This window comes from Phaeodactylum tricornutum, chromosome 10 (assembly GCF_000150955.2).
Source record: "Phaeodactylum tricornutum CCAP 1055/1 chromosome 10, whole genome shotgun sequence".
In the NCBI taxonomy this organism is placed as follows: Eukaryota; Bacillariophyta; class Bacillariophyceae; order Surirellales; family Neidiaceae; genus Phaeodactylum; species Phaeodactylum tricornutum.
The window spans coordinates 416,968-437,137 of record NC_011678.1 but is presented as its reverse complement, the minus strand read 5'-3'; the positions used below and the strand labels follow the sequence as shown (position 1 = coordinate 437,137).

The window sequence follows — 20,170 nt, the reverse complement described above, 5'->3', positions numbered from 1 at the left end:
TCTTTTTTTGCTGGGTGAGAGATTTTGTCGCAGCACTCCCAAAACAAAATCTCATGCGTGTCTTACTATGTTTTAAAGCCTTCATAATTGCTAAAAAGAACCGTCCAACACCAAAAAAAAGTAGCAGGGGGGAATCCCGGCGAGAAGGGTCTAATGCGCGTCAACTTTCGAAGGAAAAAATTGAATAAGCAGAAGACCTCTTAATCTAAAGGAGAAACCATGAGGACTCAGGATGACAAAAAACACAACACTGTGTTTCGGGATACTGGATTTATGTCCCGTGCTTTTGCCTGTCTTTGCCTTGAAATCTCCAATAGCTTCATAATCAAGAAGCCCATACATTCGGAGTACACACTTGGTTTCACGGTTGGATGAATTGATTAGGGCAAAAGTACCTGCATGATTGCTTGCAAGGGAAAGAATTGCTTAGCGGTCAAGCTTGCATCTCCTGGCTCTCTTCAATGATGCTATAAGATAGAATAGCTTGGAAGGCACGTGCCAAATGGGTTTCTAGGATCCTACCAATACAAATGTTGACTTTTTGTATCAATATTGTAGGGTCTGAAAGCGGGAACTCCAGGTATGTGAATAAGCTTGTTCAAGAGCAGCATAAATTTTGCAGAGTATTAGGATGAGATCAAAAGCAAATCTTGACAAGTGAGCATGACAACATCATCAGAAATCAAGGGGCAACTTTGAAACATGGCATTGACGATACTGACTGTGAGTCCTCAGATTCTAAAGGGACAAGCACAAAACTGCTGCTACTGCAGCAAATAGTTTCGTGCAATCACCTAAAGATGCTACAAATAATTTGCATGGAAGCATTGGTGCCAGTTGGAATGAAAGGAAAGTCAAAGTAGAATCAATAGCTGATATAATTCCTGTTCTATCTCTAAACAACACAAATATATTTATTCATTTTTAATATACAGTCAGAAAGGCTAATCAGGTAAGGGTAATTAAACTCATGATATTGTGGTGGGAGCCATGTCAAAAAAATTTCGACAATGTACTTCCTGTTCCTTGAAGTCCAAGCAAAACTTATGCTTTGACAGTGAATCGAACACTGGGCCTTCAGATCTTCAGTCTGACGCTCTCCCAACTGAGCTATCAAAGCACGTGAAAGTTAGTGAAATTAAACGTTCTAAAAAGTAATAATAAGAAACATCATCGACTTACTGTTATGTTGTCTGTCGTTTCCTTTCCGTTTGAAATCACTTCAGATACAGGGGTAAATGTGCCAAGCAGCTGCATACGGGGCAATTCTTCCTGTGTATTCTCAACTAATAGCAAGAAAATGTAGCCCATTTTGCTACTTATAGTTGTAAGCTACCACCCTGCACCTTCAAGTTTGCCTCCAACCACCAAAGCGGTCCTGTGTCTCGTTGGATGGAGGGCTTCTTCTATCATGAAACGAGCTACGTCAAGCTTTGCCATATTTAATCCCACAGAGTCCTTGTATTTTTCTTTTTGTACGCACCAGGATCCGATAGGGACCACTTCCTCCCCAATACCGACTGGACGAACAAATAGGTAATCCAAGTCGGAGCCCTTGTAGATTTGTTCCATTTTTGTCAAATCTCGAAATGAGGATCTCGCAAAGGTAAGAAATAAAAAAGCCAAAACTTTGCCTGCGAAATGGAACTCCAACGGAGGCCAGTCTTCCTCCACGCCAACCGAAGATAATACAACGGCACGTGCCACCTTTTCCTCCTTCATAGCATGGACAACTGCATTGTTACCTTCAAACGCAACCCAATGACCCACAAATGGTTGTCGGTTGCCAAGGCAGGATACAACCGCCGTTGCATCTTTAAAGTACTTCGACAGTTCATCGGCATTCCACGAATTCACTTTGGCAACAGTGAACCTTTTCTTGTCTTCAGCGGAAAACGAATGCGCCGAAGAGCAACCGCAGGCCCAGTTTGGCTCGTTCAAGAGCTCGGGGTGTTCGGTCAATACTTGAACGTGGGCAACATCGTCCCTTTCCAATGCGGCCTGGACCGCATGGCGACCAACGTCCGACAGGCCTCCATTCCCGTACAAGACAACGAGCCGAGCTACGGTGGACATGTTCATGGGCCGGAGCAAGGGAGCTTAATAAAACACGACCAAAATGATGTATCGGCAATGTGGGATGGATGAAGAATGAGGAGCTTTGCGTGTGAACGTTGAGATACACTTTGATATTAGATCGTGTTCTTTTCAAAAAGTAAGTCGTGCATAAGGCAAACGAATGATTTCACAATACCATCCGACTTGCAGATCGCCCGCGTTCACATCCGGGGTAGCCCAAGGACAAATAATCTTGAATATCCGGGTTTAGGACTATTTATATTTTACCATACCGTTTCATGATCTCGAATGCTGAGTGGTTTTGGACAAGCCTTGCAGCTGACGATGCACAATGGAACGCGCTGCGGTGACTTCCCTTCTCTAACCAACATCAATTGCGACTAGCACAACGCGAAGAACAAAGGGAAACCAGGCAAATACATACTATCAATTTCTGTAAAGGAATGCACCGAGTGTTTTCTAGCTGGTACTGTTCTCTTTTCGACTTGCTGACGGGTTCTTTTCCACAATGAAGCCAAATTGCTGCAAAGCACTTCTTCTCTTGGTGCTGACGGCCGTTGGATCTTTCGCTTTCATACCTTCAACTCGTTCACCTCAGCTTCCGGGTCGGGCTTTGCAGTTCCTTTCCATGTCGGAGGAATCTACTGCGGAATCTACGAAGCCGCCGGTACCCGTCAAATGCCCCGACTGCGATCTCTGCGACGGCAGCGGCCGGATATTGGGAGGCATCGCCGTGGTATTGCCCTGGTGGCCCATTAAAGCCTACCGGCCCTGTCCCAACTTTATTAATCGTGGTGGAATCTACGAACGCAGCGGACAAGGATTAGACGAAATTGCCTTTGGTCGCGATTCGACTTTTCGAGGCTAATGCGACTGGCGAAGCCGGGTTGGTTTCCCGCCAGGCTACTTAACAAGCAAAGCTCAAGCATGTTGTTAGAGAAAAAACATCGAAGTGGGCTGTTTAGTACGATTACAATGAGAATGGGCATGAATCGTTAAGAATAAATCGGATTGCAACAATATACGCATACATTCGTCCAGTTTGCATGAAGAGGAAATTGTTGTAGATACTCGTAACAGCACGTTCGGCCGCGAGCTTTGCCAGGCAAGAGTTATTGCGAATGGCGGAGCCAGCATTACTCGAAGGCATTGGATTCATAGACTGTGGACGACCGCCTGCGGGAAATGGCGCTGGTGTCGCAACCCGTTTGGGACCACAATTGCCGTCCGAATTGGTGAAGTATTTTGTAGGTTACGTGGAATCGAAATATTCCGGTATGGTCTACCGGTCACCGTTTTTACCAAAATATGCTGACAGTGACGAGGTTTGCGGACCGTTCCTGTCCACCATCCTGTTTGAACGTTTGGACTCCTGACAGTGTGGAGTGTCCCGCCGCCCGAAACAACAATCCGTCCCACCTTGATTTCGGTTATTCCCAGTCAAATCCACCGAGACTAATTGGCGAATGTTCTTGCGCTGGACCGACCACACGTTGCTAACGAAATTGCCGTGCACTTTGTTTCACATGTGGGATGGCGGCGAATCTTCTGCGCTTGGTCATTCGTAGGAAGACAATGGGACGCAAACATGGCCGCAGCGAAAGCCAGAGTCGTGTGAAATGTTGTTTTTCTACCGCATTCGAGAGACTTGGGGATGGTGGGGAAACGACACACTGGATTCGATGCCGACCACGAGGGCGGTGTGAGACAAAAAGCCAAACACGGGGGAACGGTTTGTGTGTTTCGGCCAAAACCACTCTCGCAACCCGTTTCGTATTCTCAGCATGCCTCACGCGGATCCCGAAACGACGGGCACGCTTCGGCTCTAAGTAATAGTTTTATTTAGCTAGAACAGAATGAAATGTGATCTAGTATTATTTCGGGAGATACCGAACTATCCATCCGTTACAATAAGTATAAATCCAGTTTGATTCGTGTCGTGCGGATGTGGACGTTTTTGGGAGCCAACCGCTTCACTGCGAGTTCTCTATGGGCCCAAACCCCCCACCCACGTCCGTTCTCGGCGGGGGATACTGGTTACAAGACCGCCACCAACCTCGATACCCCCCTTACCAAACAACACACACGAGTTCCTTGTAGGGGCGGGAAGTGACCCAAACGGTCTCCCACCACAGTCCCCCCTTCCCCCACGAAACGCGAGTTGCGCCACGCTGCTCGCGAGAACTTTCTTCGCGCAACTCTTCCAAACAACAAACAACGAGAGTACAATACAACAAGACACTCGGGTCAACCAATCTAGTAGAGCGTGGCACGGCACTGTTGTACAGACTGTTTCAATTGCACTACTTCCATTGACTGTCTGTCTCCTGTATCTATCTACATCTGGATCAAGCTTGGTGGGAAACACAGTCGAACTGAACGGATAGATAATATTTTATTACTGACGCGAACAGAGAACTCACTCACGTCCCGTCCCTGCTGCTGCCGCTACTACTGTATCCCTCCTTTTTCCACATCATGGTGAAAACCAAGACCCGTGTGGGTGTGTTGATGCGTGAATCGCTCAAGGGCAAGACGGCGAGCAGTAATGCTTTCCCCAACCTCGTGACCCTCTCGGAGCGCTACGATACTTGGTGCAAGCAGGTCCGGGGGCTCATTGTCGCACTGCAGCAACACCACGCCGTCATGGGACAGATCGAAAAGACCCGCGCCAATGTACGTACCACCGGAACTACGACGGAACGAACTCGGTGTAACTCGTTCACACGGTGAACACAAAAAACGAATGAACCAGAAAAGGACTCACACATGTTGGTCTTTGTTCTTACCGCAGCTCTCCAAACACTTTGCGGCCTTGTCCGTCAAGACGCCGATTCACGAAGCGACAGGCATGTTGCCTTCCGCGGATCGTCCTTCCAGTACGGTCAATTCGTACGCTTCCATTCACGACACGCTGTCCGCAAAGACACAGTCTTACGTCGCCAAGTACCAACAGTTCGTGATTGATTACGCCGTGGAATGGGAAAAAGTCGTCGTCACGCGGGTTGGCAACGGCTTGAAGGTCGTGCAAGATTTGCGTCGTGATTTGGATCACTACCAAAAGAAGGTTGAAGCCATGCGCTTGAGCGTTAACCAGGCCATGAGCAAGGGAAAAAACGTCAAAGCGGACACCGCGGAAAGACTCAAGCGCAATGAAGAAAAACTCATCTCGGCCAAGCAAACTTTCAACAAGTCTGCAACCGATTTGTGCATCCTTATGGAAGAAGTTACGGAGCGTTCGTGGCGAGACTTGCATCCACTTTTGCTCAAGTGCGCCCAGTTCGATATGACCCTGGCTTCGGACGAGTCCAGCATTTTGTCTGGATTGAATGCGGTCGTGTCGGCTCTGAAAGAGGTCGCGACCGCCCAAGGATTGTCACCCCAACCCCGTCTCAAGGACCTGGCCGGAGTCAAGCCAGAACTCTTGTCGACCCGACCCGGAGGTGTCAGTGGATTGATGATTGAAGCGGGCGCTGCCATGGGAGGCGAACTGGGTTCGGGTACGGCATTCGGTGGATACGATAGTATGGCGCAGCCTCCAGGATCCGTGGCTCTGCAGGGGATGGGTGGCTACCCCGTGTCCATAACGGATTCCATGTCCCAACCAGGATTTCCTAGTGATCACTCTGCCCCAATGCGCTCCGATTCCATTGGAAGTTTTGCTTCGGCCCCGCCCATGTCCAATCCCTCCCTTTACAACGGCAGCAACGGCTACAACAACAGCGGCAGTGTCGATCCACTCTCGACCTTGGGTATGTTGACTCTTTCCGGCTCCGCCGCCCCACCTCCGACGATGGAAGACGTCTACGCCGCGTCCCGCTCGGCACCCAGCAGCGGAAACCTACCACCCCTCGGACCGTCCTACAGTAATTACAGTGTCCGTAGTGCCAGCTACAACGACATGGATTCCATGTCCAATTACAGTGCTCCGGCGCCAATGGGATCGCCTCCACCTCCACCCAACATGCCACCTCCTCCACCGCCGGGACCCGCGTACGACGCCTACCCACCGCAGCAAGCGGCTTGGTCGGCCGAGCCTCCGCCGGCCTATGCCTACGCCCCGGCTCCCGTGGCGTACCAACAGTACCCGCCACCGCTGCCCAACTCGTACGGACCGCCTCCTACCGCGGCCAATCCGTTCGGTTAAACAGGAACAAGCACTGCAATACTACGGCGTCCTGCCAATCTCACGCGCCGGTCCAGGAATTTTTACTCTCTCAATTTGTAAAGATAGACGGAATTTTATACATGCGTGTATGTGTGTGTTTGTTTATCGTATTCTGATTTGGTTGTAGGGGTAGTTTAAGGAAAGCGCTGAATCGCCAGCGTCGCGCCGTATTCTTCGTACTCGGTCCGGCTCAGCCATAATTGCTGAAAACTACCGAGACTGCTGAGGATGCTACCACCAATCCACGCAGCACAGGACCGTTCGACGGCGTGTCGAGAGGCCAGCACTTTGCACTTGTATGCGCTCGACGTCATCCGGGACGTTTCCAAAGATAGTCGCTGCTCCATATTGGGCAATAGGGAGGACGCCCCCGTCAAAACAATATTGGCCGCCAAGTCCTTGCGGACGTCGACGTCACCTACAGCCGCCAGGGACTCGTGCACGAGCTTGTGGAGGGGCAAGTTCGTTAGTGACTCGTGTTCCATAAGCACGCTCGAGTTGCTGATCTGATCGGCCGAGACGAAGGGTACTTGATCGGTAAAGAGCAATTCTGGAACGCGACACAAGTCTCGGCCAACTCGATTGGTCAAGTCCACCAGCGTACCGTCGGGGAGTTCGTACGTAATGGACTCGGACCCTCCAGGAGAAATGGGGTCGATCACTATTTCGTCACCGGCTTCGGTAGCTGGGCTCTTGCAAAACGGTACTGTTTCGTCGTACCACCATGCCGGTACCGCAACGTTACCGGACGTTCTAAATTCGTACATGAGATCTTGCATGGCCCACCGATGAAAGATCCCGTTTTTCGCTGCCGACTCGTCGGGTTTAAAACTGGCGTGTTGTTGATAGCGTGGACGGACAATGGTCCGCTGTTCCAGCAAGGCTTGCCAGGTGACGTTCCCCAGCCAGTCCCCACCCCTACCGTTGCGTCGTTGCGCCTGCGTCAACAAGAGCCCGTCCACGACGGGCGTGGCGACGCAACCTCCCGCTCCCACGTCCACGACCAGTGCGGTTTGACGACCGTAGGCAAAGGCGCTCAGCATTGGAGTTGGCGCCAAAAAGGCCGCGGGGCAGTCGAGACTTTCCATGAGACATTCGACGCGGTGGACGAGATCGCGGCGACGAGCCGACGCCATGGCTTTGGCTCCGACTCCAACACTGTAGGTGCATCCTGGTGTGGACGCCAGAACAGGGTGGACGATGCGGCTGTCTTGCGAGATCGTGTCGCGGATGGTCGTGCTCGTGACACCAGATGCGCCAATTGCAGTATTGTCGCTGGCAATTATACTGTTACTGTTCTTTTCTTTGCGAACATTCCCTCCTCCTTTGGTGTGTTTGTATCGCTCCCTCACGTGCATGACGTCAAAAGCCGACTGCCAGAGCTGTTCGTAAGCATCCCAATCTTGTACGGAATCACCCTGCGCTAGGTACGCCACGGGATCGACCAACGGTTGATGCGAATTATCGTCTGTTCGCGCTTGTCGCAGGGCGCTGGCGAGTTCCGCCTCGGCCCAACGGGGATGGTGGGGCGCATTCGGTACGGGAGAGCGTCGCGCGCGGTCGTCCGGCGATTTGTTCCGAGCGACGTACGACGGCACCACATATTTGGGACAGTCCTCGCCGCCGTAACCGAACCGACTGGTATGGGAACCGACGTCGCCGACGAAGGATCCCGTTTCGTCACCACAGTACATGTTGGCTCGGGGGGAGCACTCACAGCGTGACAGGGACTTCTTTCCTTACGAGTCGAGACTCTATTTCCAGTCAGCGCTAGGGGAGGAAATTACTATTCGCTGCGAGAGAATGTGAGAAGCGCCGAGTGCGATACTCTACCAAACAGATACTCATAAGGGTACTAACTAACCGTTGTTGAACGTGAGAACGACGAAAGTCTCCTCATGGTGGTCCAATCGGCGGATGGCGGGTTTCCGACCTACCTTGACCTTGGGGGCACGGAGAAAGGAAACGGCACTGAAAAGCTGACTGGATTGGCTGCTTATATCACATCGGTACTGATAAGACACAGAGAGTAAACGTACATGCTGAACCATGGCCAGACGGCGAGCGTCACGAAACGTGACAACCTCGAACTATCTTTCTCGAGAGTCAACGGCAATGGGATGAGATGCAAGCCACCGAATACCTTCCGCATACAAGGATGGATCCAGTGATTGCTCTCTAGCTGGACACAAGCGACACCACTCAGATGTCACCATATACAAGAGATATTTTCTGGCAGCGAACGCTTTGCGTCTTGCTATGTTTCGATCTCACCCGGCGGACGAAAGGGTTCACCTCCCACCCCCCGACGAATCCCCATCCCTCGCTCCACCTCGGACACAAGATATTGTCCTTGCGATTGCCGCACGCGTTGCGGAGAAAATTGTCGCAACGGAAGGAAAGTGGCGATGGTGGGGATATTCCCGGGATGGCGGACGCCTTTCGGCAGCTCGACAAACTCGGATCGCTCGACGAATCCGTTGCCCCGGCGCCATCCAAGCCAGCCGGCAGTGCCGCACGCGGGTTTTCCGCGCAGTCCAAAGCCATCCGTACACCGCCGACGGAGCCAGTGACTCCCGAAAAGGAAGCTCAGCAGTACACTGATATGGTGAAAGAATTGGAAAGCAATAGTAACGATGAATTGTATTCGACCGTACTTGCCGATATGGGCGGTCGAAAACAACCCTGGGGAAACAGAAAACACCATCCCAGCGCAAGGAAGTATCGATACTGCCACAAGCGTTCCGCCTTCTGAAGCCGATACGCAGGCGTTCATGGATCAAGCTTTGGCAGAGGCGATGAAGGAAGTCAAGATCAACAATCCATCCATGGCCGCTTCCATCTTGGACGATAAAGAAATTATGAAGGAAATTGAAGCTATCTTTGAACGGGGCAACGATAAATTATTGCAAAATCTGGAAGAAATTCGCAAAGAGCAGGTGCGTCAGGAGGAGTCAGGAAAGCAAAACGCTAGTTTGCTTCAATATCATTTTGGTTCCGAATCTGACTGTTACGATTCCACTTCTCTTTGTTTTCTGCGCAGCAAGGGTTGGCTCAAGAAAGTGCAGCCGAAAGTGCTCAGAGTGCGGTGGACAGCAATAATGACAAAGCCGCTCGTCTAGCACAAGCCGAATCCTCCATGGCGGCCGTATTGAAACGTGTCGGTAAAGAGACGGCCCAAGTCGAGAAAGCAGTGGAGGACTTGAAGAGCGTGCAGGCCAAAATCGAGAACGACCCCCTAGTCAAGCTTAAATCGGGCGGGATTGTTAAGCAAAGTGCTTTAGCGGGATTCGTGCTATTTTCGGTGCGGTCCATTCTGGATTCGATAGCAGCGGTGGGCGGAAACAACGAAGCCTTGCTGGCCCCGGCACTTGTACAAGCCGTGATTGCAATGGCGTGCGCTGCTTATTTCTTTCTGGTCTAACCGTAGGTTGAGCTCTTTAAAGAATTTTGGAAGGAGATAAATTGGGGCAATGCTTTTGATGATTCACAATAGGTATTCGTTTCACTTGAAGTAGAGAAACGCACATACGAAAGAAAAAGTCGACAGCGAACCTGACTCCAAATCAAACAACCATTTCTAGACTTGTCGACCGGTACAATTTCAATTCGCTTGAAATAGACAAACGCTCTGGCCCACGAAAAAGATAGCGTAATTGACCCCAGGCTAAGAAACGATTTCTAGCTCTGCACTAGTCGACAGGCACTCACAGTACTTCTCTCTGTCAATTCCCCGTCGCTACTTCTCAAAGGAGAAATATAAATTAGACGCTATTTATACGATATATTTACTCATAATGTGTAGCATTGTCTTTTCGTGGCGGGTTGTTTGATATCATTCCTCGTCGTAAGGCGGAGTGTGATGTCCATTGAAGATGGGGTTAACCGGTCAGGCAGGCAACTGAACAATCGGACCTCTCGCAACTTGCGGACAAAAGATCGCAATGCTCTCCCCTCCCTTTTATGTTTTTTGCTGGTCATTCCACAAGCTTCCTCTAATGTAAATAGGAGGTACACCACATCTACTATGTTCGGCGAAGTATGGTACTGTTTTACTAACAGTAACACAACAAAGGCAAGGAATACCTGGAACCAATTTTGCCCATGGTTCCTGAACAGAATCCGAAGCATGAAGTTTGATTTGATTGAAACATCATACAGTCACCGACTCTGAATATTTTTCTCTCTCGATTCAGGCCAAGTGCCAATCCTATATTCTGCCCTGTCATGGTGCTGATTGCTAATCTAATGTAAATGTTACTAGTTATAACACACAGTAGCATTGACTGTTGCGTGAAATAATTTATCGTCAGTTGGCGCTAGTACTCCTCGCTGTCACGCAAACGAATGACGAGTCGCGAATTCCTGTCTATATTCTGTTAGCAGTACAAATCGAAAAGATCAAATGCCGTGTGGGCGCCTTCTTCGTGAAAAGAGCGGAACCAACAAACATAAACGATGGTCGTGTAGAAATATTTGACAAGCAGCCACACACTGTGTTCCTTGTCCCGTCTTTGAAATCAAAGAAAGGTCTCCATACGCAATTATTAAACGGATTATGCCCGAAGAGTGGGGCAAATTATCGTTGATTGATCCTGCGTTACTTGAAAATTTGACGCAGGAAGAGCGGCATGAGGCTTTGGCGGCGGCGGCTGCGGCCAAACGAGCCGAACAACGCGCCGAACAACGCGCGTTGGAGCGAGCCTTGCGCGAAAAGGCAGAAGCTCGACAACGAGAAAAGGAGGTGCAATCTCTATCACAACCCACCAGTACCAGTGGGCTTGTCCAGGCCATAGGGGAACGTGTCGAGTACATCCCCAAAGGCAAGCGTGACTTGGTTTTCGACAGTGGAAAGGACGTACCTGGCACAATTGATGTAGACAAGACAAACGCGGGAAAGCAGAGGACCAACAATATTACACAAACAGTGGATCGGCCGAAGCTGTCTAAAAAAGAGGAGCTCGCCGTGAAGACTACCTACCTTGGAAAGTCAGCCTTACAAGGGGAGGATGATATTGTGGCAAAACGCAAAAAGCAGAAATCGAGCAAAAAGACAACCTTTAAATTCCGATGGGACGATACTGACGACACGTTCGATGACAACGATGTGCTGTACAAATCGACGGTTTCAGTCACAACTCAGCGTCGTCCCAATAACCAAGAGATCAGTGACAAAAGGGACATTGCTACGGCGTCCAGTATACAGAGCAAGCCTTTGGCAAAGATGACTGCACGAGATTGGCGTATCTTGCGGGAAAACTATGAAATAATAGTAAAAGGTGGCAAGGCGCCGCCACCACTTCGGTCCTTTAGAGAGGCTCCGACTCCTGATCTACCCGTGTTACATACTGCTCTGCTCGAAGCAATCGAACAGGTTTTGCGTTTTAAAGAACCATCTCCGATTCAGCGTCAAGCAATTCCGATTGGCTTGCAGCGTCGCGATCTAATAGGTATAGCCGAAACAGGTAGTGGAAAAACAGTCGCATTTGGGGTACCCTTATGCCACTACCTTTTGAATTTGCCCTCCCGAGTTTTGGAAAGTGTGGCCGACGCTGGCCCCCTAGCTCTCGTTATGGCACCGACGCGCGAACTTGCTCTCCAAATTGATGGCGAATTTCAAAAGCTACTGAGTCGGCAACGCTTGATTCGCACTGTCGGGATTGTCGGTGGACAGCAAATTCAACAGCAAGCGCAAGAACTCCGTCGTGGAGTGCACATCGTGGTCGGAACACCAGGCCGCATCAACGAATGTATCGACATGGCCTATATGGTATTAAATCAATGTTGCTATATTGTTCTGGATGAAGCTGATCGGATGATTGACATGGGATTCGCCCCTCAAATCGAAACCATTCTAGATGCTTGTGGTGGTAGCCTCAAATCAGAAAACGAAGCTGAAACGTACCAACAAGAAAAAGAAGATTTGCAAAAAGCTGACGTTGCTCGGCACCGCTTGACCGCCATGTTTTCCGCCACTATGCCGCCGGAAGTTGAACGCATCGCCAAACGCTATCTCCGGCATCCCGCTATTGTAAGCGTCGGAGATAAAGATTCTGGCAAGAACGCACGCATCGAACAGCGCATCATGTTTTTGGCGTCCGTTTCGCAAAAAGAAAAAGTACTCCGCGAACAGTTACAAGATCGCCGATTTTTGCGCGAGAAAATCATTGTGTTTGTCAACGAAAAAAAGCATGCTGAAGGTGTCGGTCGAATGGTGGAACGTAGTGGACGGGCATGTGTCGTTTTGCATGGAGGAAAAACACAGGAGCAACGCGAGGAGAACTTGGAGACCTTTCGTCGAGGGAACGTTGTGTTGGTGGCTACAGACGTTGCTGGTCGTGGTTTAGACATCCCTGATGTGGCGCATGTGATAAATTACGACTTGCCGACCCGGTCGATAGAGAACTACACACATCGTATTGGGCGAACCGGGCGCGCCGGGAAGGAAGGCGTGGCGACTTCCTTTATTACGGACGAAGACGAGGGAATCATGGCGCCTTTGAAAGCTTATTTGGAAAGTACTGGCAACAGGGTACCCGAACGATTGGCGAGACATCCGGCTGCGAACGGCAATGTGCAAAATAATCTCATTTACTAATTTGGCAACAAGCTTGGCAATCCAATATAATTTACCAAAACTCATAATTCCTGAGTACTTGCAGTGCCCTCTGTATACTCAAATGCATCTTCCCTAGCTTCCTTCTCGCTTTCATCGAGACCAGCACCTTGCTTATACGCTTTCAGTACGTACAATTGGACGGATCCAAAATTCATTTGCACAACCTCTTCTACGCCAAAGTGACCACTTGAACATGCCTGAGCCTCAATCAGGGCTGCAAAGGCCGATGGCGACGGGAAATCACTAATGGAATTTTGCAAATGCCAATATTCTCGAGGTGCTCCCGAGAGCACACCGCCTAGAAAGGGCACAACGTGTCGAATAAACAATCGCGCCGCTCGACCCAATATCCCAAACGAATCATCGGGCTCAGAAAATTCCAAAATGCAAAACACAGCATCGCCTCTTAAAACACGGTGAATTTCGCATAGCGCCTTGGTACGGTCCGGAACATTGCGAATGCCAAACGCCATCGTGGCGGCGTCGAAACTGGACGATCGCAGGTTGACCAACTGTTGTGCGTCGGCAATTTCGAGAGTTATCTGTGATTCCAAGTGACGGGCTTGAATTTTGTCGCGGCCTACGCTCAGCATGTTGGCGCTAGGGTCGACGCCGAGTATGGTTGCGGTCGGTATTGTCGATGCCAACAACAAGGAAACGTCTGCAGTCCCTGTGGCAATGTCCAAAATACGGGGGCGATGCACGTTCGAGACACGATCCGCAATTTTTCGTGCCATAGCTTTCCGCCATCCCACATCCATACCAACGGCGAGAACCCGGTTGATGAAGTCGTAGCGGGTGGCAATCATATCGAACATGCTGCCCCTGCCGTGATCGGTCGGTGGAGGGACGACGCCAGCAAACAAAACATGCTGCACCAAGAAAGCGACCGCGGGCACAACTACTATTAGCACCAGCAACCGACCATTCGACATATTGCTTTCGTGCCGGAGAAGCGGCAAATGTGCACACGGAGAAAGCCGACAAAATGTGTATTTGCTCGGCTGATGAAAAGGTTGGAGAGGCTTTGCTGTGAATCCCACACACGGCCTCGTCGGATTCGACTGTGAAGCACGGTCGGTGATTGCGTTGAAAAGTAGAGATTCAAAGGATCCGTAAAATGAGTCATGCTTATCAGGGACTAAAATTGATACGTGCTCCGGGGTGCAGTGACGTTGCTGACTGTGATCAATCCGAGGGCAAGTACCATAATGGCAAATGGCCCAACAACATACACGCGCGAAGTGCGAAGCTAATTGTAAATATCATTGCTTGTAAGTAGTGGAGAACGTCACTAGGTATCTTTCAGCCAAAGAATGGCAACCTCCTAATTGAAATCATCATATACGAAATATCAAAAAGTCAGTTTCCAAAACGTCACCGTTTTGGAGCGAACTTATCTTTTTTTTTACGGGTGTGTATGATGCGTCCTCGACGTTCTGTTCGACGAGAATATAGTACCGCTATTTCCCCGATTTTCTCCCGCAGTTCCTAAAACTCAGATTGCCCTCCATTCTGCCGGCACCACAACTTTCTCACGTCACTATCATTGACTCTGTTTGTAGGTTGCGTCCACTCAGAGTTGTTTTCCTGGAATAAAAAGCGCGGATTATTCCAAATCAGTCCGACTTTCCGGAACTCTCAGCATAAAAGTGAGCACATGCCATGATTCATCTGTGGATGGTTGTCCTGGCGTATTGGTCTGTTCATATTTCAGTCGTTTCGTCTCGGAAGACGTATGATGAAGTTTCAAAGAAACCAGTCGCCTCAGTGCAGTGTTCCCTTCTTTCGAGGGACGTCGTTTTTCGTAGGAATGTCACTACGGGCGAGTATTACGTTGCAACGGCGACGAAGATAGAAGACGAGGCCGTCATGCCCTCTGTAGACGACAGCACGTTTCGAGAGTGCTGGTGTACGACATTGTTAAGCCGCAAGGCCGAGTTTTGCCCTTCTCACTTCCACTCTTGTACGGTTCGCGGAGATACCGGCCCTGTACGCTGTATTCGGTCCTCTGGTTCCACAAATTTGTTACGAGCAGTTTGGCCTGGTGTGCTCTTTTGGTTTTCTTGTCTCCTGTGCGCAGTCGTGTGTACCACAGCGGGACGATCATGCGTACACTTTGTCCAACGCCAAATCTTTGGTGGAAATAATAGTCGCTCTGCGGAGCAGAATAGCCAAGATGGCGACGATCCAATTTTGAATGCGAATCTGACTTCTATTTTGTCTCGTCATCCTCAACGAGCGGCACAGATGTACAGGTCAGCAATCCATCGGGAATACCTCGTTTCCAGAAATTTCGATCAGGCTCGTCATCGCAACGGGTACGTGCGTCTTTGGGGGCGCATTTGGACAGCCCGTGTCTTACTATCATACAATGGGTACGGCCGTGATCGAGGAGACAGCAGAGACAATGAGTACACTAGCCATTCCGTGAAGGAGCTATGTTATACACCTGTGCTGCTGCTTAAGACAAAAAGATTTGTGTCGGACCCGGAAGAGGAAGGAGACAATACGCAGTCCTCGTCCTGGATCTCAACAAAGTTTCGACGGGACCAGGCGACCTTGGACGAGATGGATGAGCAAATGGAAAAAGGAAATCGCTGTGCCATTTGTCTAGAACAGCTACGCGAAGGTGAGGTCATTGGCGATATCGCTTGTGGACATATGTTGCACAAGGACTGTTTAAAAACGTGGCTATCTCGACACAATCGCTGTCCACTTTGTCAACACATAGACATAGCAATCTCGGGTTTTAGAATGTTGCCTAGACCAAGGATCACAACCGAAATTGTGGGGCCGAATGAGTTGCACAGAATGGTTGCGGCTGAAGTAGCTACTCACAGTCAGGACGTTATTGCAAATGATACTTGAATCAAGAACGAATCTTGCTATTCGTCGATTGTGTCGAAAGCGGTTTTATAGTCATTTTGATTTGAGTGTCTTTGGGTCGCGTACGGGTACCCTCCCATCTTGGTTGATTGAAAAAGAACATTTAGTGGTATAACAATACACTACTTGTATCATCGTCCCCGTGGCCCAGCGTGCTAGCTAATCGCCAGCCTTTTTCCAACAATTTTGAAAGTGGTTTTGCAACAAGAGTTGGCGTTTTTTTAACACGGCTACTTGATGCCAAGTGCTATTTATGTGACACAGCTACTATTCAACCCAACCAATCCGCGAGTTAACATCGCTACATATGAGTGATTACATGCAAATATACATCATTGTTTTGGATAACCCGTAAATGTAGGCACGAAATAGTATTTTTTTTTTTTTGAAATCAATAATCGCTGTCCCCACTCCTTCTACTATTAGGACAAAGTCTCTTATACGTCAGAAAATCTTATAACCGAATTCTTACTGTGAACGAATCTCGTTGATTCTCGCGTGCGGCCTGAAGATCTCTCGTACAAACCACCCCCCCCCCCCCCCGGGGGGACGAAGAATTTCGCTTGCTTCCAAGACGGCCGGCCGGCATACATGCCTTTACTGTCAGTGGTCGTGGAGAACGGCCACGAAGAAAATGGTGTGCTCGGCCGTGCCAGTCCAAAATCGTATCTCATGCCAAAGAACTTTCGGATAAAAAGCGGCACATTGTAATTTGCCTTTACGGTCGTTAGAATTCATTCATTTTGCTCTCCATTTTGGATTTAGACTTCCTGTGGCAGTCTACGGATACCATTTTCTCTCGTTTTCGTCCGACTTGCAATTTTTAGTTCTATTGGCAACATGTCGGGCTTGAAGCACAGACTGTACACGCTTCTATTTTGGACGGTACAATCTAGCACGTTGAAGACTGTAGTGGAGGCACAAGGTTTTCGGCCGATTTGTAAATTACCAACCTTGGTGGTCCCTCTACAGTACAACTCCTTGTCAGAGCGGTACGAGGAAATCATATCTGAAGAATTTCCTGGGGCTATTCCGGGTGAAACAAATAATGACGGAAGACGTCTAAAGATTGATTCCACACAGCAACAGCTTCAGGTTCGCGGTGTTGATCCACTTGTTGCCACGTTCGATACAGACATGTGGGTCACCCGAGGTCAAGGTGTGGAAGCTCTGGCACTACGTGATTTTCGGAGCAACAGTCATCGGCTCCTCCAAGAAAACGATACCTTGAATAAAGCGATGCCTCGCCTTTATGTTCGCGAGTGCCGTTGTCGGGTGATTCAACCTCAGAAAACTTTCTACTGCCCATTAGAACTAACGCACTGCGCCTTGCCGCGGTGGAACAGTTCACTGGAAGTCATTCCAACGTGCTTGTCTAATCCCACCGAGCGGCGTGTACTCAAAAATACGGGCATGGTGATATTGGTTTGGTTCAGTATCATCACTTTTTGCATTCTCTTTTCCGGACCTGGTCGAAGTTTATTCGGTTTCTTTCTCTCGTTCTGCATTCCCGGATACAATCAGCGTGTTGTGTCACGTATGATTCGCAAGAATCCTGAGCGCGCTGAACGCTTTATTCGCAATAACATCCGCGTTCGCCGAACACGACTGGAGCGTCGTCTACGTGATGCCGCTCCGGAGCTGTTGCTCGAAATGCAAGCGGCTGCAGCTGGAGTCAATAACGAACGCTTGGCGACCATGGTTGCTGCTCTTCAGCAGACGGAAGATGTTGAGAAAGCAACCCGTCCGACTTCTCTTCATTTAAATACACACCTCTACCAAGTGAAAGGAACCCCAGATCCAAGTACGGACGAAGAAGAATTTGAGCACAATTGCATCATTTGCTTTTCTCATTTAACCGAAGGTGACCGCGTTGGTTTGTTGAAATGCAACCACGTTTTCCACGCAGCCTGTCTCAAGTCCTGGCTCAAGATGGGCCGTAACGTGTGCCCGCTTTGCCAAACTCCCAATATAGCGATACCGCAGTACAGCAACGGTTCAACAAGATTGGATGCTGGTAATCACAGCGACACACAGAGTGAAACAATGCCGTCATCAGCTTCTGGTATATCAGGGGATGCGGACGAAGCATAATCAAATCATACTGGCACGATACTTCAAGTGGGTTTCCATAAAAAGAGCGAATGCAGAGTGTTGGTCTCTTCTAATTGTAAAATTGCTGCGTTTTTGTCATGGATTGTTTGAACTTCCTGTTAGCGCTGACCGGCCTAATTCTATCTGACTTCCAAGTGAGCCAGGAAGGCTGATCTTCTCTTCCATTACATTAGTATAGTAGGACTATAGTAGACAGCGCAAGAAAGGAAGCTCGTTTGTCTGTGTCAGTATATATTTCATCGATCATGACATCACGACTCATAATGTGCGACCAACTCTGGGGTGTTGAAGCCTGCCGCAGAACATATTTTATGAAGTTCTTCCTACTGGCTTTCTTCCTACCTCTCTGGAAGCAACTTACTGATAGGAGCAAGGGAAGCATTTCATGCAAATGTAAGCACGACAGCGATTTCTCCTCTAGAACCCACATACATTTTTCTACCCCATAAAGGATAGCGCCATAAAATTCCTGAACATCGAAGACGGGAGTATATTTGAAACAGCACTGCTTCTCTAATTGACCAATGAATTCAATTTCGTAAAGAACAGCGAACCATTTAGTAAGGCCACACATGTATTTTCAGTTTCTGAAACAAATATAATTTATGGTCATAAGAACCACCGAATTTTTGTTGCCATTTCTTGCTTACATGTATTCTCAAAGACATTCTTACTTGTGGAAAGTAGTAAATCATTTGAAAGATTACATATATTTTTGTTTAAATCGAAGCTTTTTCCATTTAATACATGAAAATCTTACGGGAACGGTCGGGTGCGAAGTTCCTATGGAGTATTGAGGGAGATCGTGTCAACGCAAGCCCGATTGTTCCGCCGGACAGCAATGCGGACCTCAAATCTCAGTTTTGCAGGTTTCGGCTTTACAGGTTTCTCCTAACCAAAGGTTCTCACATCACCAGATATTCTCTACCGTTACGCACTTCCATCCTTCACTGTCAGTTGAACGTCATACATACACTCGTCTTTCAACTCAGATAAAACCAACTCACGGCGGCGCACCAGTGATGGTTTGCAACGTTAAGCAACTGACTTGACTACTTAATGCTTGCAAAGGGAATAGTGAAGAATATGGAGAAAGGAAACTGCAATCCAGAGATGCATTTGGTACGTAAATCATCCGCAATGGAGCAGACCTCTTTGGGACTTTGCGCCATACTCGCTTCTCCCGTTGAAATACAGCTGTAAGGCTATCTAACAGTCCATGAATTGTACGCGCTCTTGCAGACCACGGAATCACGTTCAATGCCTGGAGAGATCTCGGCTGAGAAGCTGAAACACTGTATTGACCGTGAACACGAGCCAACGGGGCTCGTCTCGACCGGGGATAATTTTGGAGAAATGAACCCGTCTTCACATGTGTCGAAGGACGGCGCTGAAAGGGAAGGCCCGGAGATCGATCTTTCAGCAACAGATGAGATGTTCAAGAGAAAGTTTCTCCGAAAGCGAAATGCAATGTACTCGAAACGAAACTACTATCGCAAAAAAAACGAATTCAAGGACCTTGAAAATTGGTCGTTCGAATTGAGGGCCGAGAATTTTGACCTCAAGCAGGAAAACAAGCGGCTGGAGGCTATCCTTGCCATGGCGCAAGAGAAGGTTCTTCGTCACCTAGGGTCCTTCCGTTTGGGAGAGGTTCCTGGTCTACCTCCGAGACGCAATCCAGGGCCATCTACATTACCCTTTTTGGGCCTCTCGTCTGGACTTCAGGAACGACCGTTTGCCGCTCCGTTCTTTGATTATATGCAAATGCCAAGAGGGCTGCTTCGAGGATCGGCACGATCTAGGCCTTTTCTCGATCCAACCATACTACCAATTGGAAACCTCCCAAGCGCACACTTACCACCTGCACGTAGTGTCCCTTTTGATGGAAACGATCGATCCTCTTTAGGAACTCCTTTTCAACTGCATTCACCGCTGCTACCTTCATTCTCGGAAATGCAGTGCATTCACAGTTTGGGACAGCCATTTCGTGCCTCGTCGAGTCCTTCAACTTATGCGGGCACACCTTCCGACAAATACATTCGCTCCCTGGTACTCATGAACAGCCTGAACAATCAACATTAGGAGTGACTGCGATTTTATTGTCATTTACCGGTTGCCATTTCTATTGCAAAAGGCAAACCCTTACCATCTGTACTTTGTGAGCTTTTGAAAACGTCTCTTTTGACTAGCCGAGCGGCTCGTTGACAACAGAGAGACAGTAAAGAGATTCCTCCTTGTTTCCCTTTATGGTTTTATCCACTCTTTCGATGCGTCTATGGCTTGTTGTTGTGATAATTACT

The 20,170-nt window shown here is 48.9% G+C and overlaps 10 protein-coding genes across 10 annotated transcripts; 7 read left to right on the top strand and 3 right to left on the bottom strand.

Annotated features, from left to right (window-relative positions):
- Positions 1–1,332: 1,332 nt before the first annotated feature.
- Positions 1,333–2,076, bottom strand: PHATRDRAFT_36435 (predicted protein; the record flags this gene model as incomplete). Its single annotated transcript, XM_002180793.1, has 1 exon — positions 1,333–2,076. The coding sequence occupies one exon, from the start codon at positions 2,074–2,076 to the stop codon at positions 1,333–1,335; it is 744 nt and encodes a 247-aa protein (XP_002180829.1).
- A 511-nt stretch (positions 2,077–2,587) lies between these two features.
- On the top strand, positions 2,588–2,947 carry PHATRDRAFT_36434 (predicted protein; the record flags this gene model as incomplete). The annotated part of the gene is made up of 1 exon (XM_002180973.1): positions 2,588–2,947. The coding sequence occupies one exon, from the start codon at positions 2,588–2,590 to the stop codon at positions 2,945–2,947; it is 360 nt and encodes a 119-aa protein (XP_002181009.1).
- A 1,350-nt stretch (positions 2,948–4,297) lies between these two features.
- PHATRDRAFT_46470 (predicted protein) lies at positions 4,298–6,323 on the top strand. The gene is made up of 2 exons (XM_002180972.1): positions 4,298–4,755; positions 4,874–6,323. Exons 1-2 carry the CDS (start codon positions 4,558–4,560, stop codon positions 6,224–6,226), a joined length of 1,551 nt encoding a protein of 516 aa, XP_002181008.1. The 5' UTR covers positions 4,298–4,557; the 3' UTR covers positions 6,227–6,323.
- Positions 6,324–6,381: 58 nt separating this feature from the next.
- ARP (actin related protein) lies at positions 6,382–8,083 on the bottom strand (the record flags this gene model as incomplete). The annotated part of the gene is made up of 2 exons (XM_002180792.1): positions 7,622–8,083; positions 6,382–7,453 (listed from the first exon to the last, which is right to left on the bottom strand). The coding sequence occupies exons 1-2, from the start codon at positions 7,939–7,941 to the stop codon at positions 6,382–6,384; spliced, it is 1,392 nt and encodes a 463-aa protein (XP_002180828.1). The 5' UTR covers positions 7,942–8,083.
- Positions 8,084–8,405: 322 nt separating this feature from the next.
- On the top strand, positions 8,406–9,671 carry PHATRDRAFT_46468 (predicted protein; the record flags this gene model as incomplete). Its single annotated transcript, XM_002180971.1, has 3 exons — positions 8,406–8,919; positions 8,945–9,186; positions 9,291–9,671. The coding sequence occupies exons 1-3, from the start codon at positions 8,454–8,456 to the stop codon at positions 9,669–9,671; spliced, it is 1,089 nt and encodes a 362-aa protein (XP_002181007.1). The 5' UTR covers positions 8,406–8,453.
- A 1,785-nt stretch (positions 9,672–11,456) lies between these two features.
- On the top strand, positions 11,457–12,845 carry PHATRDRAFT_12981 (predicted protein; the record flags this gene model as incomplete). The annotated part of the gene is made up of 1 exon (XM_002180970.1): positions 11,457–12,845. A coding segment is annotated over one exon (1,389 nt), but the record flags the coding sequence as incomplete, so codon positions are not given.
- A 206-nt stretch (positions 12,846–13,051) lies between these two features.
- PHATRDRAFT_20833 (predicted protein) lies at positions 13,052–13,796 on the bottom strand (the record flags this gene model as incomplete). The annotated part of the gene is made up of 1 exon (XM_002180791.1): positions 13,052–13,796. A coding segment is annotated over exon 1 (633 nt), but the record flags the coding sequence as incomplete, so codon positions are not given.
- Positions 13,797–14,396: 600 nt separating this feature from the next.
- PHATRDRAFT_46465 (predicted protein) lies at positions 14,397–15,737 on the top strand (the record flags this gene model as incomplete). The annotated part of the gene is made up of 1 exon (XM_002180969.1): positions 14,397–15,737. The coding sequence occupies exon 1, from the start codon at positions 14,532–14,534 to the stop codon at positions 15,735–15,737; it is 1,206 nt and encodes a 401-aa protein (XP_002181005.1). The 5' UTR covers positions 14,397–14,531.
- A 568-nt stretch (positions 15,738–16,305) lies between these two features.
- Positions 16,306–18,121, top strand: PHATRDRAFT_46464 (predicted protein). Its single transcript, XM_002180968.1, has one exon. The coding sequence runs from the start codon at positions 16,596–16,598 to the stop codon at positions 17,847–17,849; it is 1,254 nt and encodes a 417-aa protein (XP_002181004.1). The 5' UTR covers positions 16,306–16,595; the 3' UTR covers positions 17,850–18,121.
- A 1,009-nt stretch (positions 18,122–19,130) lies between these two features.
- Positions 19,131–19,952, top strand: PHATRDRAFT_36426 (predicted protein; the record flags this gene model as incomplete). Its single annotated transcript, XM_002180967.1, has 1 exon — positions 19,131–19,952. The coding sequence occupies one exon, from the start codon at positions 19,131–19,133 to the stop codon at positions 19,950–19,952; it is 822 nt and encodes a 273-aa protein (XP_002181003.1).
- Positions 19,953–20,170: the final 218 nt, after the last annotated feature.